At 34.1% G+C, this 24,033-nt stretch overlaps 4 protein-coding genes across 4 annotated transcripts; 2 read left to right on the forward strand and 2 right to left on the reverse strand.

Moving 5' to 3' along the window:
• Positions 1–1,065: 1,065 nt before the first annotated feature.
• Positions 1,066–8,188, reverse strand: LOC101207855 (ubiquitin carboxyl-terminal hydrolase 16). Its single transcript, XM_004148386.3, has 11 exons — positions 7,463–8,188; positions 4,838–6,278; positions 4,674–4,762; positions 4,318–4,403; positions 4,051–4,213; positions 3,823–3,943; positions 3,478–3,635; positions 3,201–3,285; positions 2,885–3,097; positions 2,032–2,093; positions 1,066–1,948 (listed from the first exon to the last, which is right to left on the reverse strand). The coding sequence occupies exons 1-11, from the start codon at positions 7,741–7,743 to the stop codon at positions 1,306–1,308; spliced, it is 3,342 nt and encodes a 1,113-aa protein (XP_004148434.1). The 5' UTR covers positions 7,744–8,188; the 3' UTR covers positions 1,066–1,305.
• Positions 8,189–13,774: 5,586 nt separating this feature from the next.
• Positions 13,775–17,022, forward strand: LOC101203754 (universal stress protein PHOS34). Its single transcript, XM_004148371.3, has 5 exons — positions 13,775–14,142; positions 14,228–14,331; positions 14,737–14,855; positions 15,619–15,721; positions 16,478–17,022. Exons 1-4 carry the CDS (start codon positions 13,938–13,940, stop codon positions 15,716–15,718), a joined length of 528 nt encoding a protein of 175 aa, XP_004148419.1. The 5' UTR covers positions 13,775–13,937; the 3' UTR covers positions 15,719–15,721; positions 16,478–17,022.
• A 2,874-nt stretch (positions 17,023–19,896) lies between these two features.
• LOC101203506 (aspartyl protease AED3) lies at positions 19,897–22,038 on the forward strand. Its single transcript, XM_004148370.3, has 2 exons — positions 19,897–20,469; positions 21,041–22,038. The coding sequence occupies exons 1-2, from the start codon at positions 20,005–20,007 to the stop codon at positions 21,884–21,886; spliced, it is 1,311 nt and encodes a 436-aa protein (XP_004148418.1). The 5' UTR covers positions 19,897–20,004; the 3' UTR covers positions 21,887–22,038.
• Positions 22,039–22,061: 23 nt separating this feature from the next.
• LOC101203264 (mitochondrial uncoupling protein 5) lies at positions 22,062–23,361 on the reverse strand. The gene has a single exon (XM_004148369.3). The coding sequence runs from the start codon at positions 23,153–23,155 to the stop codon at positions 22,196–22,198; it is 960 nt and encodes a 319-aa protein (XP_004148417.2). The 5' UTR covers positions 23,156–23,361; the 3' UTR covers positions 22,062–22,195.
• Between the last annotated feature and the right edge of the window lie 672 nt (positions 23,362–24,033).

The raw sequence follows: 24,033 nt of genomic DNA on the forward strand, positions 1-24,033 counted from the left end.
TGCTTTGGTTATTTTTATCTATCAAAATTTGTGTACTTTTACATGTTTTTATATTTTTTAAAATTTTCATAACAACTTGATAATTTATGAAAATTAAATCAGAATTTAATGGGTTTTTTTTTATTTTGTTATAATAACGGTAAATATTGTTAATTATACATGTGTAAATTACCTTTTAGAGCCTCCATTTTTCATATTTGGGGATTTTTGTTTGAAATTAAATAAATGGTAGGGCATGCCCTGTGAGATGATTGTTCTTTTTTTTCAATTATTTATTTTATTTTCCTTTTCTTTTGTTTTTGCAATCTTCAATCACTTATTTTGACTTTTTTTTTTTTCTTTTGAGTACTTGACTTTTGTTTCCTTGGAGGTATGGATCTTTTGTACGGATCATTTGAAAAATAAAATTTGATTGGCTTTTTTAAATTTTTTGAGAAATTGATTGGCTTTTTTTAAATAAAGCTTTCTAACATGTTGTTTGTCATTTTCATATTTTTTGTTACTGGTTTTTAATTTTCTCACTTTCTCGTCCTCATCATGAGTTTTCTAGCACGCTCTCTCTTCCAACAATTGGTTCATTTGGTAATTGAAAAAACTCTTGCATCTTGTTGATCCTCGCATGTTATTGAAGGAAGAAGAAACATCTTTATTCCATTTCGTCGTAGGATGACTATAAAAAGGTGAGATCGAAGAAGACGTGGAAGAGCATGATTAGTGAGAATACAAAACGAGAGTCGAGAGAGAAAAAAAGAACAAAGTATTAAAAAAGTTAAATGAATCTTAATTAAAAATAAATAAATAAAATCAGGATGGTCTGAGTTAATATAGAATCATTGACTTCTAAAATAACAATTTAATTTCATACAGAGTTCTTGTTATTATTATTATTTGAGTTATAAACGGTGAAAGGTTCACATAAAAAAAAAAGGGGAAAATGCTCTATCCCAGCAGTGTTATAGGGTTTGTTATGTGTCAACTTCAATAAGTAATCCAGAGTCCAATTCTACAAGAAAAGCATATGTTCTAATATTGAAGAAAAAAAGAGCATATGAATGCATTTTATTATTTAACAGCCGTAACGAATAATAACAATAATAATATGAAACGTGAGTTACAAAATATTAACAGCTAACCCTTTTCAAAACAAAAAGAATCAGCTCTCTAATCATTTTCTAAGTACATTTCCTCTCCCATGTTAAAGCTCTTATTTACTCACCCTCTGGACTCAGTATACATTTTCATAATCAAATATTTACCCTTTTTTTCTTTTTCTTTTTTTTTTTTAACCTTTCCCTTCTACAACTACTACCCATTACTCATTACATTGCTACACTGTCTGCTAGGGTCAGAGTGTAACCAAACACCATCTTTACCCTCCTTCAAACATGTGGTTTTCTCCCTACCGTTACATTCTCGCCTACTTGACAGATTACTGATTCCATTTGTATAATTGGGTTGAGGTTGCTCAGTTGTTTTAGCACCCACTGCGCCACATCGCCTCAAATCACCCGGATGCAATAGTGGGGAGGATGAAGACGATGATGGTAAAGAAGCATCTATGTCAGGAGTTTGTAAACCATTCCAACCGCATCCAGAATCGCTGCTGTAAAAGTACTCAGGTAAGTCATCAGTGCTCGTAGAGTCACTGCTGCTGTTGGTACCGCATGAACTTTCATCAGAGTGGCTACTGAAAAGTGAGGAGCTATCGCTGGTTAAGTCCTCTTCCAAAAGCTTCTGAAGCTGGTGGAATTTTCGATAAAAAGAACTGATATTTGAAGGATCATTTGATGAATTGTTGTTCATATTTAGGTTCTGGGAATCGGGATATGTGGAGTTGGGGCTTGATTTAGATGAGCTACTCGTCCCATTTATCAAAGATGAAATCAATCGGTTTCTGGAATCAGTCGTAATTTTGTTTCTTATCAACCTTGGGGCCCTAGGTGAGCATCTGCAAGGTTACCTGTCGTCAAATAATGAAAGAATCGAAACGATAATTCACCGAGATAAAATCATTTGAGCCCCAAAGTTTACCTTGCATAAAAGAGCATGTATGCTCCTCTTGTTAGTACATTTTTGACATCCATAGCTGTTACCTACCCGACCATAAAAAAACGAAAGTCACATCTCTGAAAATAGCATTCATGTGAATTTAATTCAAAGAAGCAATCCGAAGATAAAATTTTGCTTAGAAGTTGATAATGGATCGACTGCTAATTACTAGAACAAAGTTGAACGAACAATATCAGTCATTGGGAGAGAGAAAACGTAAGATATTTAGTGTTAGTGCAAATAGATTATTCTCTTATGTTAAGAAGAACGACCCTCCATAGATCTCCACTTAAAGCAAAGCTCTCATAACTTCACTTTTTGTTTCACCCAAAATGCCTCTTATCAATTGATGAATTAACACTCAGATAATCTTGATTTTTTTCTTATCTAGTCAACGTTAGAACTTTAGACAGACCCCCAACAATCCTTCCTTCGTACAAAACACCTCTGAATTTTTTTATCAATAATCATCTTCCTATCTAGCTCTTATCTACCCTAACTCCTCTCCTTTTCTACAAGTTACAACGGTTGAAGATTATACTTACACTATAAACAAGAGGCATGATTCGGGTACCACTTGTTCGAGACAACTCTCCACATATGGTATGTCTACTTTGGACATAAAGTCCTCGTGATTATTTTTTTTTCACTGAAAAGTCTTCTACCAATAGAGATATTGTCTCTCACTTACATATTTCCTCTTATCTTGCTAATGTTGAGTGAAGCATTATTAAAGAGTGTACATAAAGAAAGTTAGAAGATTAATGAAGAAAATGACCTAGGATTGTCAACATACTAAAAACAGAACCAGGAATAATGGAATTTGATAACATACCGTGCTGTCATCAACCTTGAACCACTTGTTTTGATTATTCCTGATATAGCACACGTAGTGACCGGAAAATGCGGCATTCATGACATCCAAATGAACAATCACTCCATAAAGCCTGTATACAGGCGACTTATCACTTCTGCTACTCATATAGGGTGCCAGATCTAGGATTTCCGAAAAAATAACCGGCTTATTGAGCTTCCCAAATTTTCCTGACTAAATTGGATAAACAAACATAAAGAAATAAGAGAAAGAAAAGCTCTAAATTCTATCTAAATATGCAATTAAATTAACGGCAATCAATGATTTGAAGGAAAACCTGGAAACGTTTTAATGCAATGGTCAGGATGTTGGGAGCCTCCAATATTGACAACCTTTTTCTGGCTTTCACGTAAGAATTGCATCTGAATGAGATCGGATCACAAATACATCTAATTAGGAAAGAAACAATAGGATGGAATGGAGCAAATGTAAACAAAAAAAAAAGGAAAACAAGAAGAATTGAGAAAAACTGAGTAGAAGCGACTGCCAAGAGACGCTCCCCCTTATGTACAAGTAATAGTAGTATTAATAATAATAATAATAAACCTATTGACCTGGTACAATGGTATCTATTGTCCCCGTCTAAAATCTCAGGGCTTGTATATTGTTGAAGAGCCTCTTCGATTGTTTCAATATCCCCACTTATCTCAACAGTAAGATCTAAAATCCTTTCAATTCGTTCAGACTTGTTCTCACACCTTGTGCATTTGATCTGCAAGTGAAGTATGTTGATCGAAAGCATTAGTATTCGCACAACATGATCAACTCCTTACAGGCTTCTTAGATAGAAAGGAACAGTTCTAACGAGTGTGTTATAGCAACATGGGTTTATAGAACAAAATTTCTGTGTAACTGATATTCTGGATAACCTTAGCTGATAAAAGGAAATCTTGTATCACCTTTGATAGAAGGTAGCCTCCAAATGTAAGGCCTATCAGAGTTGTTTCCTCTTCTACAGGGCCTGATCGACTTGCTTGAGCTTCCATAAAGCAAATAGATTGCATTGTGTCAATAGCACACCTGTCAAACTAACTCATTAATCCTTCAGTGCACAGTTCTTTGGAAAGTAACAATAAATAAGATAAAATAAAGATTGGAGATGAGCAATAGTTTTCTTTAAATAAAACCTCAAAAACTCGTGTGCATCCTCCTCTTTCCCGTTAACAAGTTGACTTCCAATTTTTCTAAGTTGAGAAATTATTCTGAAAGGAGATAGTGGAGATTTGCCTTCTTTTGCCTCGAGTATTAGACTTTCAAACTCACAGGTAAAACACCATCTCTCCTTTGCACCTAATATGCAAAAACAGAAACAAAAGGTTTTAAGCCATATAAATCTAAAGCTACTAAAATAAAATAGAATATAATATAAGGGGATAAAAAGTGGCACTGTATACATGCTTTAGAATGCAGTCCCTGAAGAAAATAGGCGGTCAAAGGAGGAGTGAATGTCAAACACTGGAGTACAACATTTGCATAACAGCTGCATAAAGTCAAAATAAGAGTTACTTGTCTTAAAAGCATGAGATAACTGCACCACGAAGAAACCAAAAAGTATAAAGAAAAACACATGAAGATTTATTTAAAAAAGAAAATTGCACATACATTTTGCACATTCATCTTTAAACAGCAGGAGCTAAATTAGACAGCTTAAATCGCTGTAATGAACCTAGAAGACATAGAATACACCTCACGCTTGCGACCCTACTTTTGTAATTACAGAAAGAAAAATGAGCACAGAAACTATAATGACCTGTTTCCGCAGTTGACAAGGCCAGATGGTTGGAGCTCCACTTTATTCCAATTATATAAATTGACAAAAAGCTCATACAGAGAGTCTTCCTGTATAAAACATCATTATTCAAGTTACCAACCAAACCAAAATCCAATCAGACAAAAAATAAACGAGTAACCAACCTTATTATTGCACTTCCCAGCATTCCCACCGCCATTAGCTACATAACCGCGATGTGATTTAGATCTTTTAAGCTCATTGGGAGCAAAAGGTCTAAAGCCATAAGCCGACTTGGATGAAAAGTTAGCATCCAGAGAAGAAACGCCAGCACTAACTTGTGTGGTACCAATTTTTCTAGAATCAGTTGGAGGAACTGGTTCCCTTCCATTACTTGGAGGCAAATGAACACTCGAACCATCCACTAAAGACCCATTTCCACTATGCTTTGAAATACTTGAAGTGGTACCAGGCTCAATGAAAACAGAGCCCAACCTTTCAGACTTCGTGGGTATTGACATACTAATATTTGAATCACGAATACTCCTTGATTCAAATTTAGAAGCAACAGGAAATGGATTGATAAAAGAGGAAGAAGATGACACTGAATTAACTACACAGTGATTTGGCAATCCCTTAGCGGTGTTAACTTTATCTTGGGACCCTTTACAACTTGATGGGGAATTTCTAACCTTTAAAGATTCAGTATTGATATCTAATAGCAAAGAAGATTCAACTGTTCTGTTCATACCCGAAGTAGTAGGAAGATTACCATCTGCCACATGTTCATTTACTTCAGCAACTTGTGCATTGGACTGAGAAGTAACTCCAGGTAAGCTAAATGAAAAGTGTAGCAACGAGTGACCTTCAGAAAAGTTTCTGTTGTTGGCACCATTACTATTGGATGGGACAGAATCTTCACGAACATCACCTTTTGCTCCAACAAATTTTCCATTATTTTCTTCAGAATTGGAAGGAGTAACTTCGCCACTCCCAGCTACACTTCTAACTTTAGCAGCCTTTAAAGGGATATTATATTCTGGACCAATCCTATTGAATACCAGTTGACTTTCTGTTTTCAGTTTAGCATATATATCGACAGAGTTTACCAAGTGAGCATTGTTGGAAGATAATGGCTTGTTTGGATCATGATCAACATTCAACACTTTGGATGTAGCACCATCCATGTCAAATGAATTTTCAGCAGACAAATATCCATCTGATCTTGGGGAACCAGACTCGCTATTGTTTTCACTCACAGATGCATCATCAGATGATTCAATGTCTAATGCGGAAGTGTGGAATTCATATGAAGTGGTATCAGGCAATTTTGGCGTTGAGTTTTCCTCCTCATCTGCATGCAGTTTCACACTAATATCGTTTTGACTTGGAACACTAGAGTATCCAGAGTCTGGTGATGCATGTTTAGCAAACAAGATTTTATCTGGTTCTACATGCTCCCCATTGTCAGTATCAAAGTTTTTGTCATAGCTTCCAGAGTGGTTTTGGTTTTCTAAATTGTCCTTTGGATCATTTTCCTTCTCCAAAGACCAATCAAGTGTTTTCGGTGGTTGGCATTCGTTTTTATGTCCTTGTCGCCAATGAATAATTTGACATCTACCAGAACTGAAGGTCAAAATGGCAACATAAAGAAATCATTGAAGGAAGTATCAGCATGGATAGAATTATCTTGTATCAAACATGTTAGTGCTATTATCTGGCAACATACTAGCCCATGATTTTTTTCAAACAGAACACACAAAAAAATGGCCCGTAAGCATGCTTGAGACAATTGGACCGTGGTACACACTCTATAAGTTTGCAATGTGAATGAGGAATAAGATTTTCCAGATTACAGATACTATAGCCTAAAAATCCACATGCATACACCATCAGAAAGATCTGATGTTTAAGGATGACGTTTTATGCTTATTAATATAAAAGTAATGGGAAATATTTATTTTCCAAACTGTTCTAGAGAATTAAGAAGATTTATATTTCTCCTCCCTCTTATGAAAGTACTTATTATCTCCTCCTCTCACTAATTACCAATTCATCGTTACAGAAGTTGCTCCAGAAACCCATCAACAAACATACATCCGTGGAAGGTTTGAGCATTGTCAAAAAGTACAAATGGGTTTTCTCAACTCTCCATAGATGTTCAAGTTCAGTATCATCTGTCAACTTTTCACATCACGTCTCAATCAAGACTGAAGTACAACCCCTAAGGCCCAGTCAAGTTTAAAACGGACTTTGGGTTTGCTGGAACGCACCTCCTCCAACCCATGAGCTAACGCCTAGATGGGATGGGATTTCACACAGAGGATAAGTAGTTAGACTTTCAAACTTCTTCACCCATGAGCTAACGCCTAAACAGATTGCAGTCTAGTTATGCCATTACTATGCAACTGACTCCAATCTCTTTGTCGCAAAAGTGAGAGAATTTGAAGCCGCTAAGCAGTTAAGAACTTAAAACAGTCTTTACTTGGAGGAAAGGAATGGAATAACCGAGCTAGTGTCAGAAATTATCCAGTGGCAATGTAATAATGCAGCATGTAAACATAACGATCTAAAACACAATTCCCCTCATTCCACTATAACAGCTCGTCCCCAAATTTCCCAAAAAATCTCAAATTAGAGAAAGGGGAAAAGAAATAAAAAAAGAAAAACCTCTCGCCCAACAATGAAAACAACAGCGGTAGACAATCACAGGGCATTCACTCCACACCATTTACACAAGCGAAAACATCAAGCCACCAATTTTAGAAGAAAATAAAGACACCCCACAAAAAAATCAAAGATTGAAATACCAGTATCGAACAGCTTTACACCGAGCGCAACGTGTCGTGGTGGGACTGAGACAAAGAGCACAGTGATGATTCAAAGAAATCGGCGCAGGAATGCACCCAAACGAAGCCTGAAGTTCAACCCTAGCAGCTTCCTCGGACGCAAACATCAAAAGCCGGTTGATCTCTTCTTTTCTGGCCATACCAAGCTGCCATTTGTGACGAAGAAAAAGCCCAATAATAGGAAAAACCAAACACACCGTAAGGACCAGGCTCTGAAACCCTAGATCCCCAGCGACAAGCATTTATCCTGAAGAACCAAAATGCACCCACCAGAAACGCCAGAAACCTAAGGTCATTAGCTTGTAACCACACATAGATTCCTTGATTAGCTTGCAGAATAGGGTTAGAGTAAAAATGGTGGCGGCAGGTGATTTGGTCATGCAAGGAGAAGTGAAACCCTTGATGAAACAAGAAAGTGCCAAGATGAAAAATGGCGGAAAAGAGAGGGAAAATAAAAGAAGAGAAGAATGTTGCAAAATGAAAAAAAAAAAAAAAAAAAGTGGAGTGAGGTTGTGAAGAAGATGGAGCTAGTGGATTGGGCAGAAAAACAAAACTTGTTGTTGCAGTGTTCAGATCAATGGAGTTTGTTTCTTCTTCTTCTTTTTTTTCCTTTGGCTCGTTTTCTTGGGGAAAGAGAAAGGTCAGAAACTGGAGTGAGGGAGGGAGATGAAAACCAATGGATGAAAGAAAATTAGGATTTTTTTTTTTTTTTTTGTAAATTGTATTATTTATTGGAATAATGGAATTTAATATTCTTCTGAGTTTCGAATTTGGTAAAAAATAAATAAAGTAAAATTATAAGAAATAAAATATCATAGGTTTTAAGTCTATTCCATTTCAAAATCTTAAGCTTTTAATTTAGTATCTAAAATTAAATGGGTAGGTTACTATTTTTTTTCAAGATAGTGTCATGAACTCATTTTAACAATTACTGTCAAATTGTCAAATTGTCAAATTTTGTTTTAATTCAATCTATCTATTGATTAATTTAAAATAAATCTTTAAGTAAATTTTAACCATGATAATATCGCAACATTTAGAAAATTACAAAAATCAAACTCCAACCTCTAAAATTTGCATGAGAAACAAAAGCTGAATTCCAAATTTATTGATGAAGAGTATGATTGTTTTCCTTAAAACAATAAAAGAAAAGGAGGAATAATAAAAATAAAAGGTGATGAGAATTCTCAAATAAGAAAAATATGGTCGGGGGTAAGGTATTTGTGTTTTTCTCCGGTTTGGTGGCATTGGAAAGCGTGAATTCTTTGCATCTTAATATACGGGTTATTAAGGTGGCCCCATTTTGTAACCGGCCCGGTTCGGTTTGTTGCCCATGATTTTGACCCTTTACCTCTTCAACCTTTTTTATTTTCTTTAATACTTCAAATTTTCTGCTCATAACACCATCAATTTATAATTTTAACTAAGTATATCCATTCACATCTATTACATTTAGCTTCGAATAATTGGGGTGTGTATTTTAAAATTCATCAATTCTATTAAACATAACTTTAACTTGTTATCTTGTTTACTGTTTGTTTGTTGTATCATAGTGTTTTCTATTTTTGTTTCAAACTAAAATAATTTACAAATTAATCGTATATCATTATAACCTAAATTAAAAAAAAAATTACATTTAGTGATGTATTGATTGTGTATAGAGATCCAAAATCACATAGGATACTCTTATAGTTGACTTGTCATTAAGTATGCAGTAGCCAATCCTAAGTAGGGAAAGGTCACTCCACAGCCTAAGAAGCCTAAAAGAGGACCAATTTCCATTTGTAGCTCTTGAGGCTATTCAGAAGTTATTTCTATTCTAATCTAATTGTTAACATCAATGTTTTTTTAATACTCAATTTTTATTAATATACAATTGTTATTATTAAAATAATAGTGGATGGGATCTGGTTTTAAAATTTGAGGTCTTCCCAATGGTTTTGTACATGACTTGGACATGAGTCATTTTAGAACTAATAAATTTCAATTATTTGATTGACTCATTCTCTCCTCTGTGGGGCATATCGTCCTTAGGTTTATTATTATTATTCTAAAATTCAATATTGAACCTTAGCCCTACATTTTATTATTTATAATTTATTTGTTTTAGGTATGTGATTGCTTGCTTGTCTTACTTCCATGTGTTCTATACGTACTTCATGCAGCATGCGTTATTCGTTATTTGTAGATACTTTTATAAATATAATTTATTTTATATTAATAAAATACATTTATTGAATTTTAGCTATTTCATTGTTGTTTTAGTGTAAATATGTTTTTGTTATAAAATTAACTGCCTAACAATCTTTAAATCTGGATAAAAGGTACGTGATAAAGTGTACTTTAATTTATACATTTGAATTAAATGTATTGCCTATTATTGCAAGGGCAACATGTTGCCTATTAATTAAAGACAATGAACATTTGAAAGTTGTTTTTATTGTAGTATTCACAATACTCGTGAGGGTTTATAATTAGTAACTAATTTAACGGTTGAGTTATTGGTTTGTTTTTTTCATTTTTTAATATACTGACATTGGTGGTGATATTCGGCTATTTGGAGTTAGTTTCTCGACTAAATTAAACATCATTGAATCGACTATGGTCAATTTAGTAAATGTTCAAATTGACATCGACAATCGATGAGTAAATGTCGATCGATCGACCGCTTTGACTCTATAAAATATTTTTTAAATTTCTCGATTTTAAACTTCACCAAACTGAATCAACCTCTCTTATTCTCCGATCAATCAACTTCAGTTTGGTCGGTTAGTCAGTCTATCATGCTCTTCACTAATGTTTTAAAAACCCAAATACTAAAAATTTTAAAAACATAAAAGGTATATATTTTTTTTAAAAGAATAGTCCTTGTCACGTTTTTAGAAGTTAACTTATAATTCAAGCATGTAATTAAAAAGATGTGAAAATCATCTCATGCATGGTTTTTTCAAGGAAGCAAACGTAACTTTTTAAACTTAAAAGTAAAAACATAAGTGAGACAAAACGTACATAAATTTAAAAAATGAAAAATAAAATAATTAGAAAACAAATTTATAATGTTTTGAGGAAGAAAAAGACGTACAACTTTTATTGTCATTTTTAGCGTTATCGAGATCGATAATGCAAACGTTACGTGAAGTTGAATTATAAGGTTTATAAAAATGGGCTGGGTAGCATCAAATGAAATGTAATTTGTTAATTATTAAAATTGAAAAGATTAAAATAAATTAACCAAGAAGAGAAATAAAAGAAAATTGATATGACGACTCTAAGTACGAATCAAACTGCATGGGCGGCTTGGCTCATCGTGCCTTTATGATAATTCCAATAAAAAAAATAGAAACATGCGTTCATGCTAAGATTAAAAAAGTATAAATTAAAATTTAATCTTCAAACGGTTAAATGTTCCTACCGTGCCACGTGTCACACCTTTTGTCTTCCCGCTCCCCTCTCCCAGAAAAGCTTGTATCAATCATTGAAAAAATTAATTAATTTTAAGAAGGTATATTTAAAATACATTAAAAAGTTTCTAAAATTACATATTCTCAGCAAACTGTTTTTTCTAATTTTAAATACCATGTTATTATTATTATTGAAATAAAAACACTTTAAGACTTTTTAAACATAATTTAAAACACTTTCCACTAAAAAGTACATTTTCAAAATTTAGATATTACAACTAATGAATCAAACACACATTTATCATTTATGTACAAAATAGATACATTTGGAGTTTGTTTGGTAAGAAATTGATTGAATTATATTTTGTGTTTTTAAATATGTATTCTTAATTAAAAAAATTAATTATAATTTAAACTATTATTTAAAATATATACCAGGAAATATACAATCAAATCACTATATGGAATTATAAAGTAATGTGGAATTAAACTAATGTGAATATATTAATAGTAAATGTAGAATAAATTAGATATGAGAATAGGTTATATATATTTTGAAAATATGAAATATTTGAAATGAATGTGAATGACAAATTAGCTAAATATTATTAATAAAAACATTAGCTTAACTCATATAGTCTAAATTGCTATATGATATTACACGAATGTTCCAAAATTACTAATAAATTTCATAAAAGTTCTAAATGAACTAGTATATTACATAAATGTAGCATCAAATTACTTTAATACCCATTTATATTATTTTATTGATTTATAACAAATATCAAATGAAAAAAATGGTGGGATACCGTTTTGGAAATAAGTGTACCCAAAATAATTTAATACAAATTTATATTATTTAATTGATTTATAACGAATACCTAAATGGAAAAAATAATGAGATACGGTTTTGGAAAGAAGTGAAAAACTTTTAATGTTTTCCTTCCACGAAAACGGTTGTCTACTCCTTTCAACGTGGATTGCGGTTTTTAATTCGAAGTTTTAGAGAGTTCAGAGGTAAAGAAGAAGACAGTCGACGACTGACAAATACAAAACTTCTCGAACATAATATAGTTAAAAACTTCGAGGTTAGTATTGTATATATTCAACACATATGAAACATTAGATATATTATATTTTAGATATTCAATTAAATAGTCAATCAAATAAAAACGTAGTTTTGAATGTGATACATTTTAGGGTTTATTGAGATTTCGACGGTGAATAATAAAACTTTCGATGACCGAAAAATATAAAACTTGTCTCATAGAATCTAACTATAAAGTTTGCGCTTAATATTATATATATTCAAAACAAATTAAACATTCGGTAAATTGGGTATATTTTAGATTATATTTAAAACATATGAAACATTTGGTATGTTGGATATATTTTAAATATTCGATTAAATAGTCAAACAAACGAAAATCTAGTTTTGAATGCGATACATTATAGAGTTTATTAAGAATTCAACGTTGAAAAACAACGATTATCCTATCAAAAAAATAATAGAACTATATGTCAGTATATAGTATTATTGTATATAATACGAGGTATATATATACTAAAACATAAAACATAACTATTATAGATTGCAGATATATTAAAGTTTAATGTAATCAAATACACTTATAAAGGAAAAATATGTATGTACGATCATGTCGTTTACTACTATTTTAGTAATATTTATTCTACAAACAAAAAATTTAAACAAAAATTATGTAGATATTATTGTATATAATATGAGGTATATATACTAAATAACGTATATAAATTAAGTGTATATTTTATTAGTGAAGGGTTCTCATATCAACTTGTTTATGTATTTTATTTAATATTCACATCTTATGTGGTAAATAATATGTTATGTTTTAAATAATATTGATTATGTATTAAAGTTGTCTATGGCTACAGGAACATAAATGATAAATAATTATCATGAGTATATGTAATATATGTCATTAAAACATTAATTGTTTTATAGTATATGTAATGTTGAGAAGAACTTGATATGATTGTAATGTAGAGACTTTAATGAAAAAATTGAAAAACTAGAGAATTGTATGAAAAAAAAGAAAAGAATTATTCAGTAACATACATGTAATAAACATAACTAATGTTAAATGCAGTAAAAAAACACATAATATATAAAAAAAAGTGTATATATTATTAAATATATGCGGTGTTATATATGTAATAAATCACAAAATATAAATGAATTATTCAGTAACATATATGTAAAAAAATATAAAAAAGATAAAAAATGAATATATAATCTGTGTATATATTGGTATATATACGCACTAAAAAAATCACATAATATGAAAAAGAACATGTGTATGTATTATTAAATATATGTAGTAGTATATATGTTACAAATCACATGACATAAATTTATTATTCAGTGGTATATCATAGTATATACGAACAACATGACATTTTGTAATAAAAATTATATGTCGAACACGACAAAAAGATGAATTGAACAATAAAAAAATTAAACAAAATAGAAAGAACATGACCGAAATATATATTACGAAACGGAAAAAGCTTCAAGTGATGGACAATAATCACTATCAGAAATTGAGAAAAATAGGTAAAAATATAATTTTGAAAAGAATTCATATTAAATTCAAATCATTTTTAATAAAAAAAATATTTCAAATAACATTAGGAATATAATATCTAATTAATAAGCGTAATATCTAAATATGAAAGGTTAGAATTGTCCATAAAAAATGATTTTTCTTATTTAAAAAAATATTTTTTAAATTAAGACATTTGATTGTCTGAATCTTTCAAATATGGGTTTGTGGCTAGGGTAGGCCCAGTGAATTTGTTGGGTCGAAGCCCAATTATGGGTTGCGTAATGGCCAGGTGTTGGCTGGTTGTCTGTGAACGGCTTTTGGCGCGCTCAGTGGCCATCACGTTTGCTCCAGAACCTTCCCGTTCCCGCCGCAAAGAAAGTCGCCGAGAGATTGAGAATCACACCGGCAAATCATCACCCCCTCTCGGAAATCAGAATCTTCTGAACCATGTCTTCGGATCTCCGATGCGTGATCGTGGCCGTCGACGGCAGCGATGAGAGCATGGGCGCTTTACGTTGGGCGCTTCAAAATCTCAAGCTCCATTCATCGTCACCGGATTCCACTGACGGCACTTTTGTTGCGCTTCATGTTCAGCCTCCGCCTTCGATCGCCGCTGGTCTCAGTCCTGATCCAATCCCCTTTGGTGGTCCTAGTTGAGTGCTGTACTATTCTCTCGCGCTCTCATTTCTGTGTTGTTCTTGAGAGTTCTCTGAATCTTTTGTTTTAATTTGATGTAGGTGATCTAGAGGTTCCTGCTTTCACAGCAGCGATTGAGTCGCATCAGAGGCGGATTACAGCTGCGATATTGGAACATGCCTCAAAGATTTGCTCCGAGTACCAAGTTATGCTCCATTATTTTAGAAGCTTCCGCTTAAATTCATTTTCATTTGCTCTTTTCACCTGGTAATTCTTGTTGATTTGGGACTCTGTGAGAGCGTGGATTTCAACTGGTAAATTAGTTATGAATGGATTTGAATCGTCCAAATCAGAAAAACACTATAAAGTTAAAAGAACAATCTCAGTGAAATCTCCGGATATTTTTGTTACTTTTTTTCGTTTTTTTTAATAATTATTTTCTCCCGAAATTAACGACTAACTTGGTTGAACAATTTGCATATATGAAGTATTCTTGCCTGTCAAGTGCTTATAGTTTCCTTAATCTTACCGGGGTACCATTTCGAGTCAGAGTAGCATTTTCTCCGGTTGATCTAATAGTTGCTGCAAATTTCATTTTGGGTTTTTGTAGGTGAAAGTGGAGACTAAAGTAGTAATCGGAGATCCAAAGGAAAAGATCTGTGAAGTGGCTGAACATTTGCATGCTGATTTGCTAGTTATGGGGTCCCGTGCCTTTGGTCCCATCAAAAGGTATGGTTATAAAGTGTATTATAGGTAGTCTGAGCTATTTTCTATCTGTACTTTTCTGCAAGCCACACGGAACAATTCCAGCATGGTTAGATAATATACACTTCAAGCTGTTGCTTCTTGGTATGAACAATTCCGGCAAGTAGATTTTGCAACAATATAGCACCATTCAGGAAATAGTCTCTGTTACTTCACTCTGTAGAATGTTTCTAACCAGTGAAATGCGATACCATCGAAGACTTTACCATAAGGAGTAGAGCTAAAGTCCTATCGTTTGATAACAGATGCACAGAAACGTATAAGAAATTTCCTTCTTAGAAAAAAACTCTTAAAGCCCAAAATGCCATCACGTTGCCACACAAGAAATGTGAGTTCTTCCATGGCCATTGTTAATAATTATGTTAGAATGGGCAAGGAAGGAATTTCAACAGTTACCACGGAATCCTAAATATCTGTTCTATTACACAATTAAGGACCGTAGCCACTTCAATAAGGCATCCATCTACACTAACTAAACTAACTAATCATTGTCTCCCTTTTTCCCACTGACCCTCCTGGCGAATATGCAGCACACCAGCGGTCTCATGCTGCTATCATAACCATCTTGTTTCACGTTTTTTACTTATCATTATAGTTTGTTTTGTTATCATATTCAGGACCTCTATAGTAGATATAATTACATGTATTTTGTTGGAAATTAACTTCGACCATCTGGTGAAGTGAAGGGACTCTTGACATGCCTTCGTTATTTTACTGCTTCATGCAGGATGTTCTTGGGAAGTGTAAGCAACTATTGCACCAATCATGTAGAATGCCCAGTCATCATAGTCAAGGACAAGGAAAAGGGCAGCTCGTCTTCAGCTTAATAGGTACACACAGCACTTCATTCATGGACTCTTATGCGTTGGTCTAAAAAATTTCTTCACCATCGGTTTTCTCTTATCTGCTTACTGCTTTGGTGATTCTACAGATATCTTGGGCACTTTTATGTTATTAGAGATTGCTTATATAAATTAAAATTTTCAATCCATTTCTTTGGGTTAAATGCCTTCTGATTTGTGGGCACATATCTTGATTTTCATACTGGTTAGTTGCTAAGTTTTTTCCTGTCATTACTTGTGCGGGCTTTAGTGGTTATACTGAAACACAGTTTACTTCCCACAGTTTTTTCATAGAGATAAACTATAAAGAGACAATCTTGATGTTGTGGATCATGTTTTAATTTAATAGATGCATGATGTTCGTAGGGTTCTTTTGATATAAGACGTATCTTGTCTCACTCACATCTTGATTGTCTAGTATTCTCATATATTACCTTGAAACTAGGGCAATTAAATGTTCGCAATGATTCAGTTTGTCCATTCTGTGAAAAAAATTCTTAAATTTTCTACATCACTGAAATATTATTTGAAGAGATAAACAAGAATTGAGTAAAAGAGATAAGATATGATTCTATGAACAAATATGTTATATACCCTTATTCAACAATAGCGGTCCAGATTTAATGCACCTTTAATTCGCCCAACCCCCTGCTGAACATTCACTGCACTGCTAAATTTTTACTTTTGATTCCAACACTGCTAAGTTAACTAATCATTATATATTTTTTTTCACTTAAACTGCAGGTTTCTCTTTTTTGTTATGTGTGCCAGTTACCGTCTTATTGATGCTCTGAAGTGTCGTATTCATCGATTGGATTGGCTTTCTGCTTCCCTTTCTGCTCTTTTGTATACGCATAGGCGTTGCAGTGTCTTGCGTGAGCCACATTGTGCCGCCATATTCATTTTCGTCGGCAAAATATCCAAAACAGTAAATAGTAAGCTTCTCTGTTTCTACCTGTTGTCCGTTTGTTTATATACAAATAATTTCCATGGCCTGACTACTGAAAGTTGTCGTGCCTTTTGCCAACTTCTACTTTATTGAGTAACTTTTATGTGTTATTCTTTCTAAATAAAGTCCTTGTATGTCAAAAAGTTGGATTGGATCTTTTTGTTTCAAATATTTGTTGTAAAATTCAAATTCACATGTGCCTCAACTCTTGGACATTATTACCTTTTTCTACCTATGTCTGAAGGTCTGTGATTCCTTTTAGTGCGAGACACGTGGCCCTTGTGTATGACATGTGACTATTTTTCTTTTTTTCTAAATTATTAACATATACTCTGTCCTATACTTTGGCTTGTTATAATATTTTGGGTCCTAATTCTTCTATTTTATAATGATTTGGTTCTTATCCCAAAACTCAATCATGTATGAACCATACGACCTACTGAACGAGGACTACAGACACCACGAACATATAGTATATTTGAATCGTTTCACTTTTGATTGAAATACTAAAGTTGCAATTTCGATTGCCATTTACCTTTTATTGATGGGTAGAAATATGTTATTATTACTAGGAGAATCAACTCTTTAAGGTTGAGGTTGATGGTACAAATGTTATATTATATTAGTTGAGTTGTGTTTATTTTGACAAATATTGAAGGGAGTATTCAATTGGGTCGAGGTTAGCTTGATTTTTTCAAAGTTAATATTTCAATAATGAAAAAAGCATTAAGGTCTTCCTCCAACCCTCCCCCCTTCCACCCCAGATGGAATCATTTAAAATTTTGAAATAATAATTGGTAGTTATGTTGGAATAAGCCAACGAAGATTGAAGTGTCAATTCTGTATAATGATTTTGGGGTTACAAATGGAATGATCCAATTGGCAATTATGATAAGAAACAAACGATGGGATGTAAGGGGCGAAAGAGATGTGATGATGAAGAGAATGGCAAATCAATAATTGAATTGTGATTGAGAAATATGGTTTCTATGTCAAAACAGTGGAACTCCCCCGTGATCCATTCACCAATCTTCATAATTAATTATGAACTTCTCCTCTGTCTTCTTCTACCTCTCTCCTCCTGCTATTCTTTACTTCTTACTATATCAAATTCCCTTGAAATTACCAACTATTTATTTCATCATTCACTATTTTATTTATACCCACTCTTTTTTAAATGAAAAAAAATCGATTTGGTTGAGAGTTCAAACACGTTTGAGACTATGCTCAATCATCAACACAAATGACCCTTAACGAACTCAATCTATTTCAACCATGAAAACGATTGGATTGATCGAGTTTCTCAGGCATAACCTAACAAGTTAATGAATCTCATGCTTCCAATTTAAGAATTAAATCCAATGTTTGACGAAACTGGCAGAAAAATCTGATATCAAGGGATGATGTTTCAGTGATTTTGGGCATATAATTGCTACATCACAAGTGGGAATTGGACTCCATGGTTTTGTAATTTTGTTTTGTTGTCTTATTTGTTTTTTGTTCCATTTCTTTTGTTATTGAAGGTTGATGGAAACAGCTGGATATAATATATAGTGGGCCTGGCCCAATAAGAAAACAAATTAGGAAGCCCGTGACCGACCGGGTCCCGTGGTTGCGTATGGACAAAAATATCCCCACTGTCCTCCTTGACTTTCTTCTACTCCAGAGTTCACGAGATCATATTCTTTTCACTCAAAATTAAATAATTAGTTCTCTTTACACCATAAATCTAATTTCTTACTCTCCTAATCATTTCTTTAGTCTAATAATTACGTGATGGGGATTGATTTTCCAATAAGTTTTTCGTTCGATTAAGCTCACTTTCATCTAAATAGCTATTCAAATTTAGTTAAAGCATTACAATTTTAACGTTAAAAGTTCTTTATAAATATTGTCATAAAAAATTATCCTATCTATTATTTTAGATTAAACAGTATTGTAGCTTTTTTTTAATAAAAGATTTAGACTTAGTTCCATTAATCATCTTAATACAATAAATGGACTTGAGCATATGTAGTTCAAGTGATTTGTCTACCCTGTTATATTCATAAATATGCGTAATTCTAATGTAATGTTACTAATGTTGCTCCAAAACACTATTAGTAGTTTGATTCATTAAACTATGATTATTCAATTTAATGGTTAAAATATGTGACAAAAATTTATTTATTTGCAACATTCTATTCAAGTCGAAACTAGTAGTTTATGTTCTAACGACTTTAAAATTTTGATTTTGCATGAATTAGAGGGTTTTCTCAACCAACAAATTTATTTGTTTGGATTATTTCTATCTTCTACATATTTTCAGTGTCTACGTCAAGCTTTAAGAATCAAAGAATGGATTATATATATATATATATATATATATATATATATATAGAAATATTCGGTCATGAATAAAAGTGTCAACCTAAATAAAATGGCTATTTGAGCATTTGGATTGACCTATCTACTATACGACGGTGGCTCCATACCACGGGTTTGTCGCTTCCTGTAACTCGCGTATAGGCATGACAAGAGGCCTTTCGTCATCCCTCATTAAGAAGCTCATTTCCATTCAAGTAAGTAAGGAAGGCTTTTCCGAGAAAGAGATTTGAGATCTACGATCACTGCTATTTACGAACCCACTTCTCAACTCAAAATAGGCTTAGAGAAGAAGTGGAATATAACATTCTAGATAAATTGGGAGAAAATAAGAACGTTTTTTCAAAAACTTAAAAGTTACACACTATATGATTTTTAATTTGTTTGACTATTCCCTTAGTACCACACTTCGATCCAAAATATCACAGTGCAAAAGAATTTGTGATATGACAATCATTTAGGTTCAATTTTTTCACTATAAAGTTCAGAGATGAAAATAATTTGTATTTTAACATAATATTAAGTAAGGATGATTGTTGATAGATATTTTGGTTTACTGTCTTTGATCAAGACAAAAACAAATAAACAAAACTACCACGTGATTGAAAATAGTTTAGAGAAATTCTTGAAACAAAATATTCACGAGTTTAGTCCAAAATTAAGGATTTTTCAACCATTTTTAAAAGTTCAAACACATTTTCTATAAATTTGTTTGAATGAAAAGTATATTTGATTAATGTATATCTCAAGGCTCACGTGAAAGCATTAGCCCTTAGACATTAAATCAAAGAAAATAATTAGAAGGCCTTTCTCGTAATTTCTCAACACAATCTTTGGTATAAATCCACCACAAACCCCATGCAAATCTCCGGCAACCGGTAACCCTCCAAATAATTCCTCTTTCCACTTCTTCCACCGCCGTCTCTCTCAACTCCGGCCACCGAGTTGAGTCCGAGTCATGGCTCTCAAATTATTTTTCTTCCTCTCTTTAGCCCTTCTGCTACTAACTTCCAATGCTTTCGATCTCTGCGCCTCTGGATCGGACGGTGATCTCTCTGTCATCCCCATCTATGGCAAATGCTCGCCGTTCACGGCTCCAAAGTCAGAATCTTGGATGAACACGGTAATAGACATGGCTTCGAAAGACCCGGCCCGAATTAGATACTTGTCGAGCCTCACCGCCCAAAAGACAGTGGCGGCTCCGATTGCGTCCGGTCAGCAGGTTCTTAACGTTGGGAATTATGTTGTGAGAGTTCAACTAGGCACTCCGGGTCAAACAATGTATATGGTTCTTGACACCAGTAATGACGCTGCCTGGGCGCCGTGCTCCGGCTGCATCGGTTGCTCCAGTACCACCACTTTTTCGGCTCAGAATTCCTCTACTTTTGCCACTTTAGATTGTTCTAAACCGGAGTGTACTCAGGTAAATTTGTCAAAAAATGTTCATTTTTTGCTATACTTTATAAAAAAAATTAGTTGATTTTTTAATATTAAAAAATGTTCCTAATATATTTTTTGATTTTCCAAATGTCATGTTTGTAACTCTGGTTTTTTTTTTAATAAAAATATATTTTTTCTTTATATAAGTATGGAGATATGCAATCAAACTTATTATCTTTTCTCTTTGGATTTTGTTAAAACCCATTATTATGAAATATGAAAGTGAAATTTTAAAATCAATAATTCTAATAGTGATGCAGAATTAGTGAAAACCTGCTAGCTATATTTATTTCAATGATTTAGTAGTTAAAAGTAAAAAATCAAGGTTTTAAAAATGTAAGTCTTAGAAATGGAAAACAGATAAAAATAATACTCAAACTTCAGTGTTGTAGTTGACATCATGCTGTGTTGCTAAATATTATTTAGCAATTTTGCCATTCAAAACAGCATTTAATTTAAGACTAAATTTGAAAAACCAATTAAAAGTTTTTGGTTTTATTGACAGCAAATTAAATCATTAGGGTAAACTAAAATTCTTTAATAATTTTGAACAGGCTCGAGGTCTTTCCTGTCCGACCACCGGCAACGTGGATTGCCTATTCAATCAAACATACGGCGGCGACTCAACGTTTTCCGCCACCTTAGTTCAAGACTCTCTCCATCTAGGCCCTAACGTCATTCCCAATTTCTCATTCGGCTGCATTAGCTCCGCCTCCGGCAGCTCCATTCCGCCGCAAGGCCTAATGGGTCTCGGCCGCGGTCCCCTCTCCCTCATCTCCCAATCCGGTTCACTCTACTCCGGTCTATTCTCCTACTGCCTCCCCAGTTTCAAATCCTACTACTTCTCCGGTTCACTAAAACTCGGACCAGTCGGTCAACCAAAAGCAATTCGAACCACCCCACTCCTCCACAACCCACACCGGCCATCACTCTACTACGTCAACCTAACCGGCATCAGCGTCGGTCGAGTCCTCGTCCCGATATCTCCTGAGCTTCTCGCATTCGACCCGAACACCGGTGCAGGAACCATCATCGACTCAGGCACGGTAATAACCCGGTTCGTGCCAGCGATCTACACAGCAGTTAGAGACGAGTTTAGGAAGCAAGTGGGGGGTTCGTTTTCGCCTTTGGGGGCTTTCGACACATGTTTTGCGACGAACAATGAGGTTTCGGCACCTGCCATAACGTTGCATTTGAGTGGATTGGATTTGAAGTTGCCAATGGAAAATAGTTTGATTCATAGTAGTGCGGGATCGTTGGCTTGTTTGGCGATGGCGGCAGCGCCCAATAATGTGAATTCTGTGGTGAATGTGATTGCTAATTTGCAACAACAAAATCATAGGATTTTGTTCGATATTAATAATTCTAAATTGGGGATTGCTCGTGAGCTTTGTAATTAACAACAATTTGGGGTTTACATTTGGCAGATTGAAGGAAGTTATGAATAATTTGAAAGTTGTATCAATCAATTTTAGTTAAGAGTATGGTTTTTGTATCCATTTTCATGGGCTTTACTTTAAACATTTTGGGCTCAAAGCCCACATTTGTTTCCTTTAGTTTTTAAAGAAAAAATCATAGTGCATAATCCGTAAGACTTTTAAATTTGTTGGAGACATCAGATTAAGTTACACCCACTTCTTTAATTAGTCTCATAAAATAATTACAAACTTTAAAATTTTAATGTGTAATGTGGTTTGTAAAGTTAAAATTTAAAATTGGTTGAAAATTTTTCTGACTTGTTCAAGTGTGACAAACAAGACCACCGTAAAAGGCCCTTGCCGTGAAATCGTCGGAATAAATCCTTTGTAAAGAGCCATCGGCCCTTCTGCCTTCACCGTCTTCATTGCACAGTCCAACGCCCCACTGTACGGTGCCGCCTCCCCTGCCTCCACCTTCATATTCATGACTCTCGTCTTTATCACATCCACCGGATTCGATGCCACCGCCGCCACAAACCCCGCCGCGAAACTTGCTGTCACGTGTGTCCCCAGTCCGTCCTTCATCACACCCTTCTCCAATATCGTCTCTTTTATCTGATCGTACGACGCCAACTGCGCCGCCGTCACGATCATCGCTCGGTTCACCGTAAGCGCCGACCCGCGCCATAGACTAGTAATACCCTCTTGCTTCGACATTCTCGTGATCGCGTCCACCACTCCGGCGTAATTCCGCCGCTGAGCCACTGGAAGTCGTCCATCGGCCTGCATTCTCACCATTGCGACATCGGCCGGGTTCCCGACCGCTGCGCCAATCCCACCGGCGATTAACCCCGCGGTGATTTTCCGAGTCAGAGGCATACTTCCGGAATCTGGATCGGACCATCTAGTCTTGAGGATATCGTAAAGACCCATTCGAGTGGTGGAGTAAAGAGTTTGCCGGAGAACAGTGGCAGAGACGCCAGAAAACAGAGCAGAAACGCCTTCGGACTGGACAATCCGCATGCCGACCGAGATGGGTCCAACGCGGGGAGGTTGCGGTGGCGGAATGTGGTAATAGTCCGGTGCAACAACGGAACGAGAAGCATTGAAAGCTAGGGCGGGAGGCAGATTTGGAAGCGCCGGTTTCTCTCCAGCCAATTGCATACGAACTTTGATGAGATCGAGTGGGTGAGTGGAGCAACCGGCAACAATGGAAGCGATTCCGCCTTCGGCAAATCCCTTGAAACCCATTTATGGAGAGAAAGTTAAATTGGGGGAAATTTATTGAGGAATGAAGAAGGGGAGAAGAGAGATTTGGAAATGAATTTGGGGAATTTGGCAGTTAAGTTTATATAAGTAAAGGGAGGCGAAGGGAAATCATACGACGGCGGCGGATCTTTACGCGTGGTGCATTAATTGGAAGAAGATGCCGGGAAGTGAACATACAATTTAATTTGAGCGTTTAGGGTTTAGGTTACAAATACAACTTTTCAAAGTTTCTATATTTTCTTTAAATCAAAATTTGGTAAACACATATTTCAAAGCTTATAAATAGAAATAGAATTATAAGGTAGATTAATTATTTAGGCATTTTCAAAAAGAGTAAAATTCATCCAGCTTTTTAATTGCATTTAAGTTTATTGAAATATACCAACTAAAATATCATCCAACACAAATTATTTAACTAACATGCTTTTCATGATAAAATAAGTTATACAATAACGAACATAATTTTAAAAAATAAAGAATAGTTTTGTTTATAAAGAAAAGTCTAAAGTATTTAATTTAATTATATAGTTTGAATGGTCTTTAATAATTGAATGTTTGATTGGCTCACTCTTCACGACTTGGACGAAATTAAGTATTTAAATTATTATTGTTATTGGAATAGTGATTCTCATGTGGTTGGGCCATGAGAATTAAATTTTGGGATGTGAAGTTTGGACCTATTCAATTTGTATGAATTGAATCATTCTTAGTGGGTTAATTTGTATTTGTCAAGTTAAATGTAAATGATGGGTGCACATCAAAATCAACACCAACTATATATTTCCCTAAATTATAAACTAGTTCTTAAGTTGGGTGGATTAACAGTGATATATTTTTCTTTATTTAATAAATTATTGTTT

The sequence above is a fragment of the Cucumis sativus genome, chromosome 2 (genome assembly GCF_000004075.3).
Source record: "Cucumis sativus cultivar 9930 chromosome 2, Cucumber_9930_V3, whole genome shotgun sequence".
Taxonomy (NCBI): Eukaryota; Viridiplantae; Streptophyta; class Magnoliopsida; order Cucurbitales; family Cucurbitaceae; genus Cucumis; species Cucumis sativus.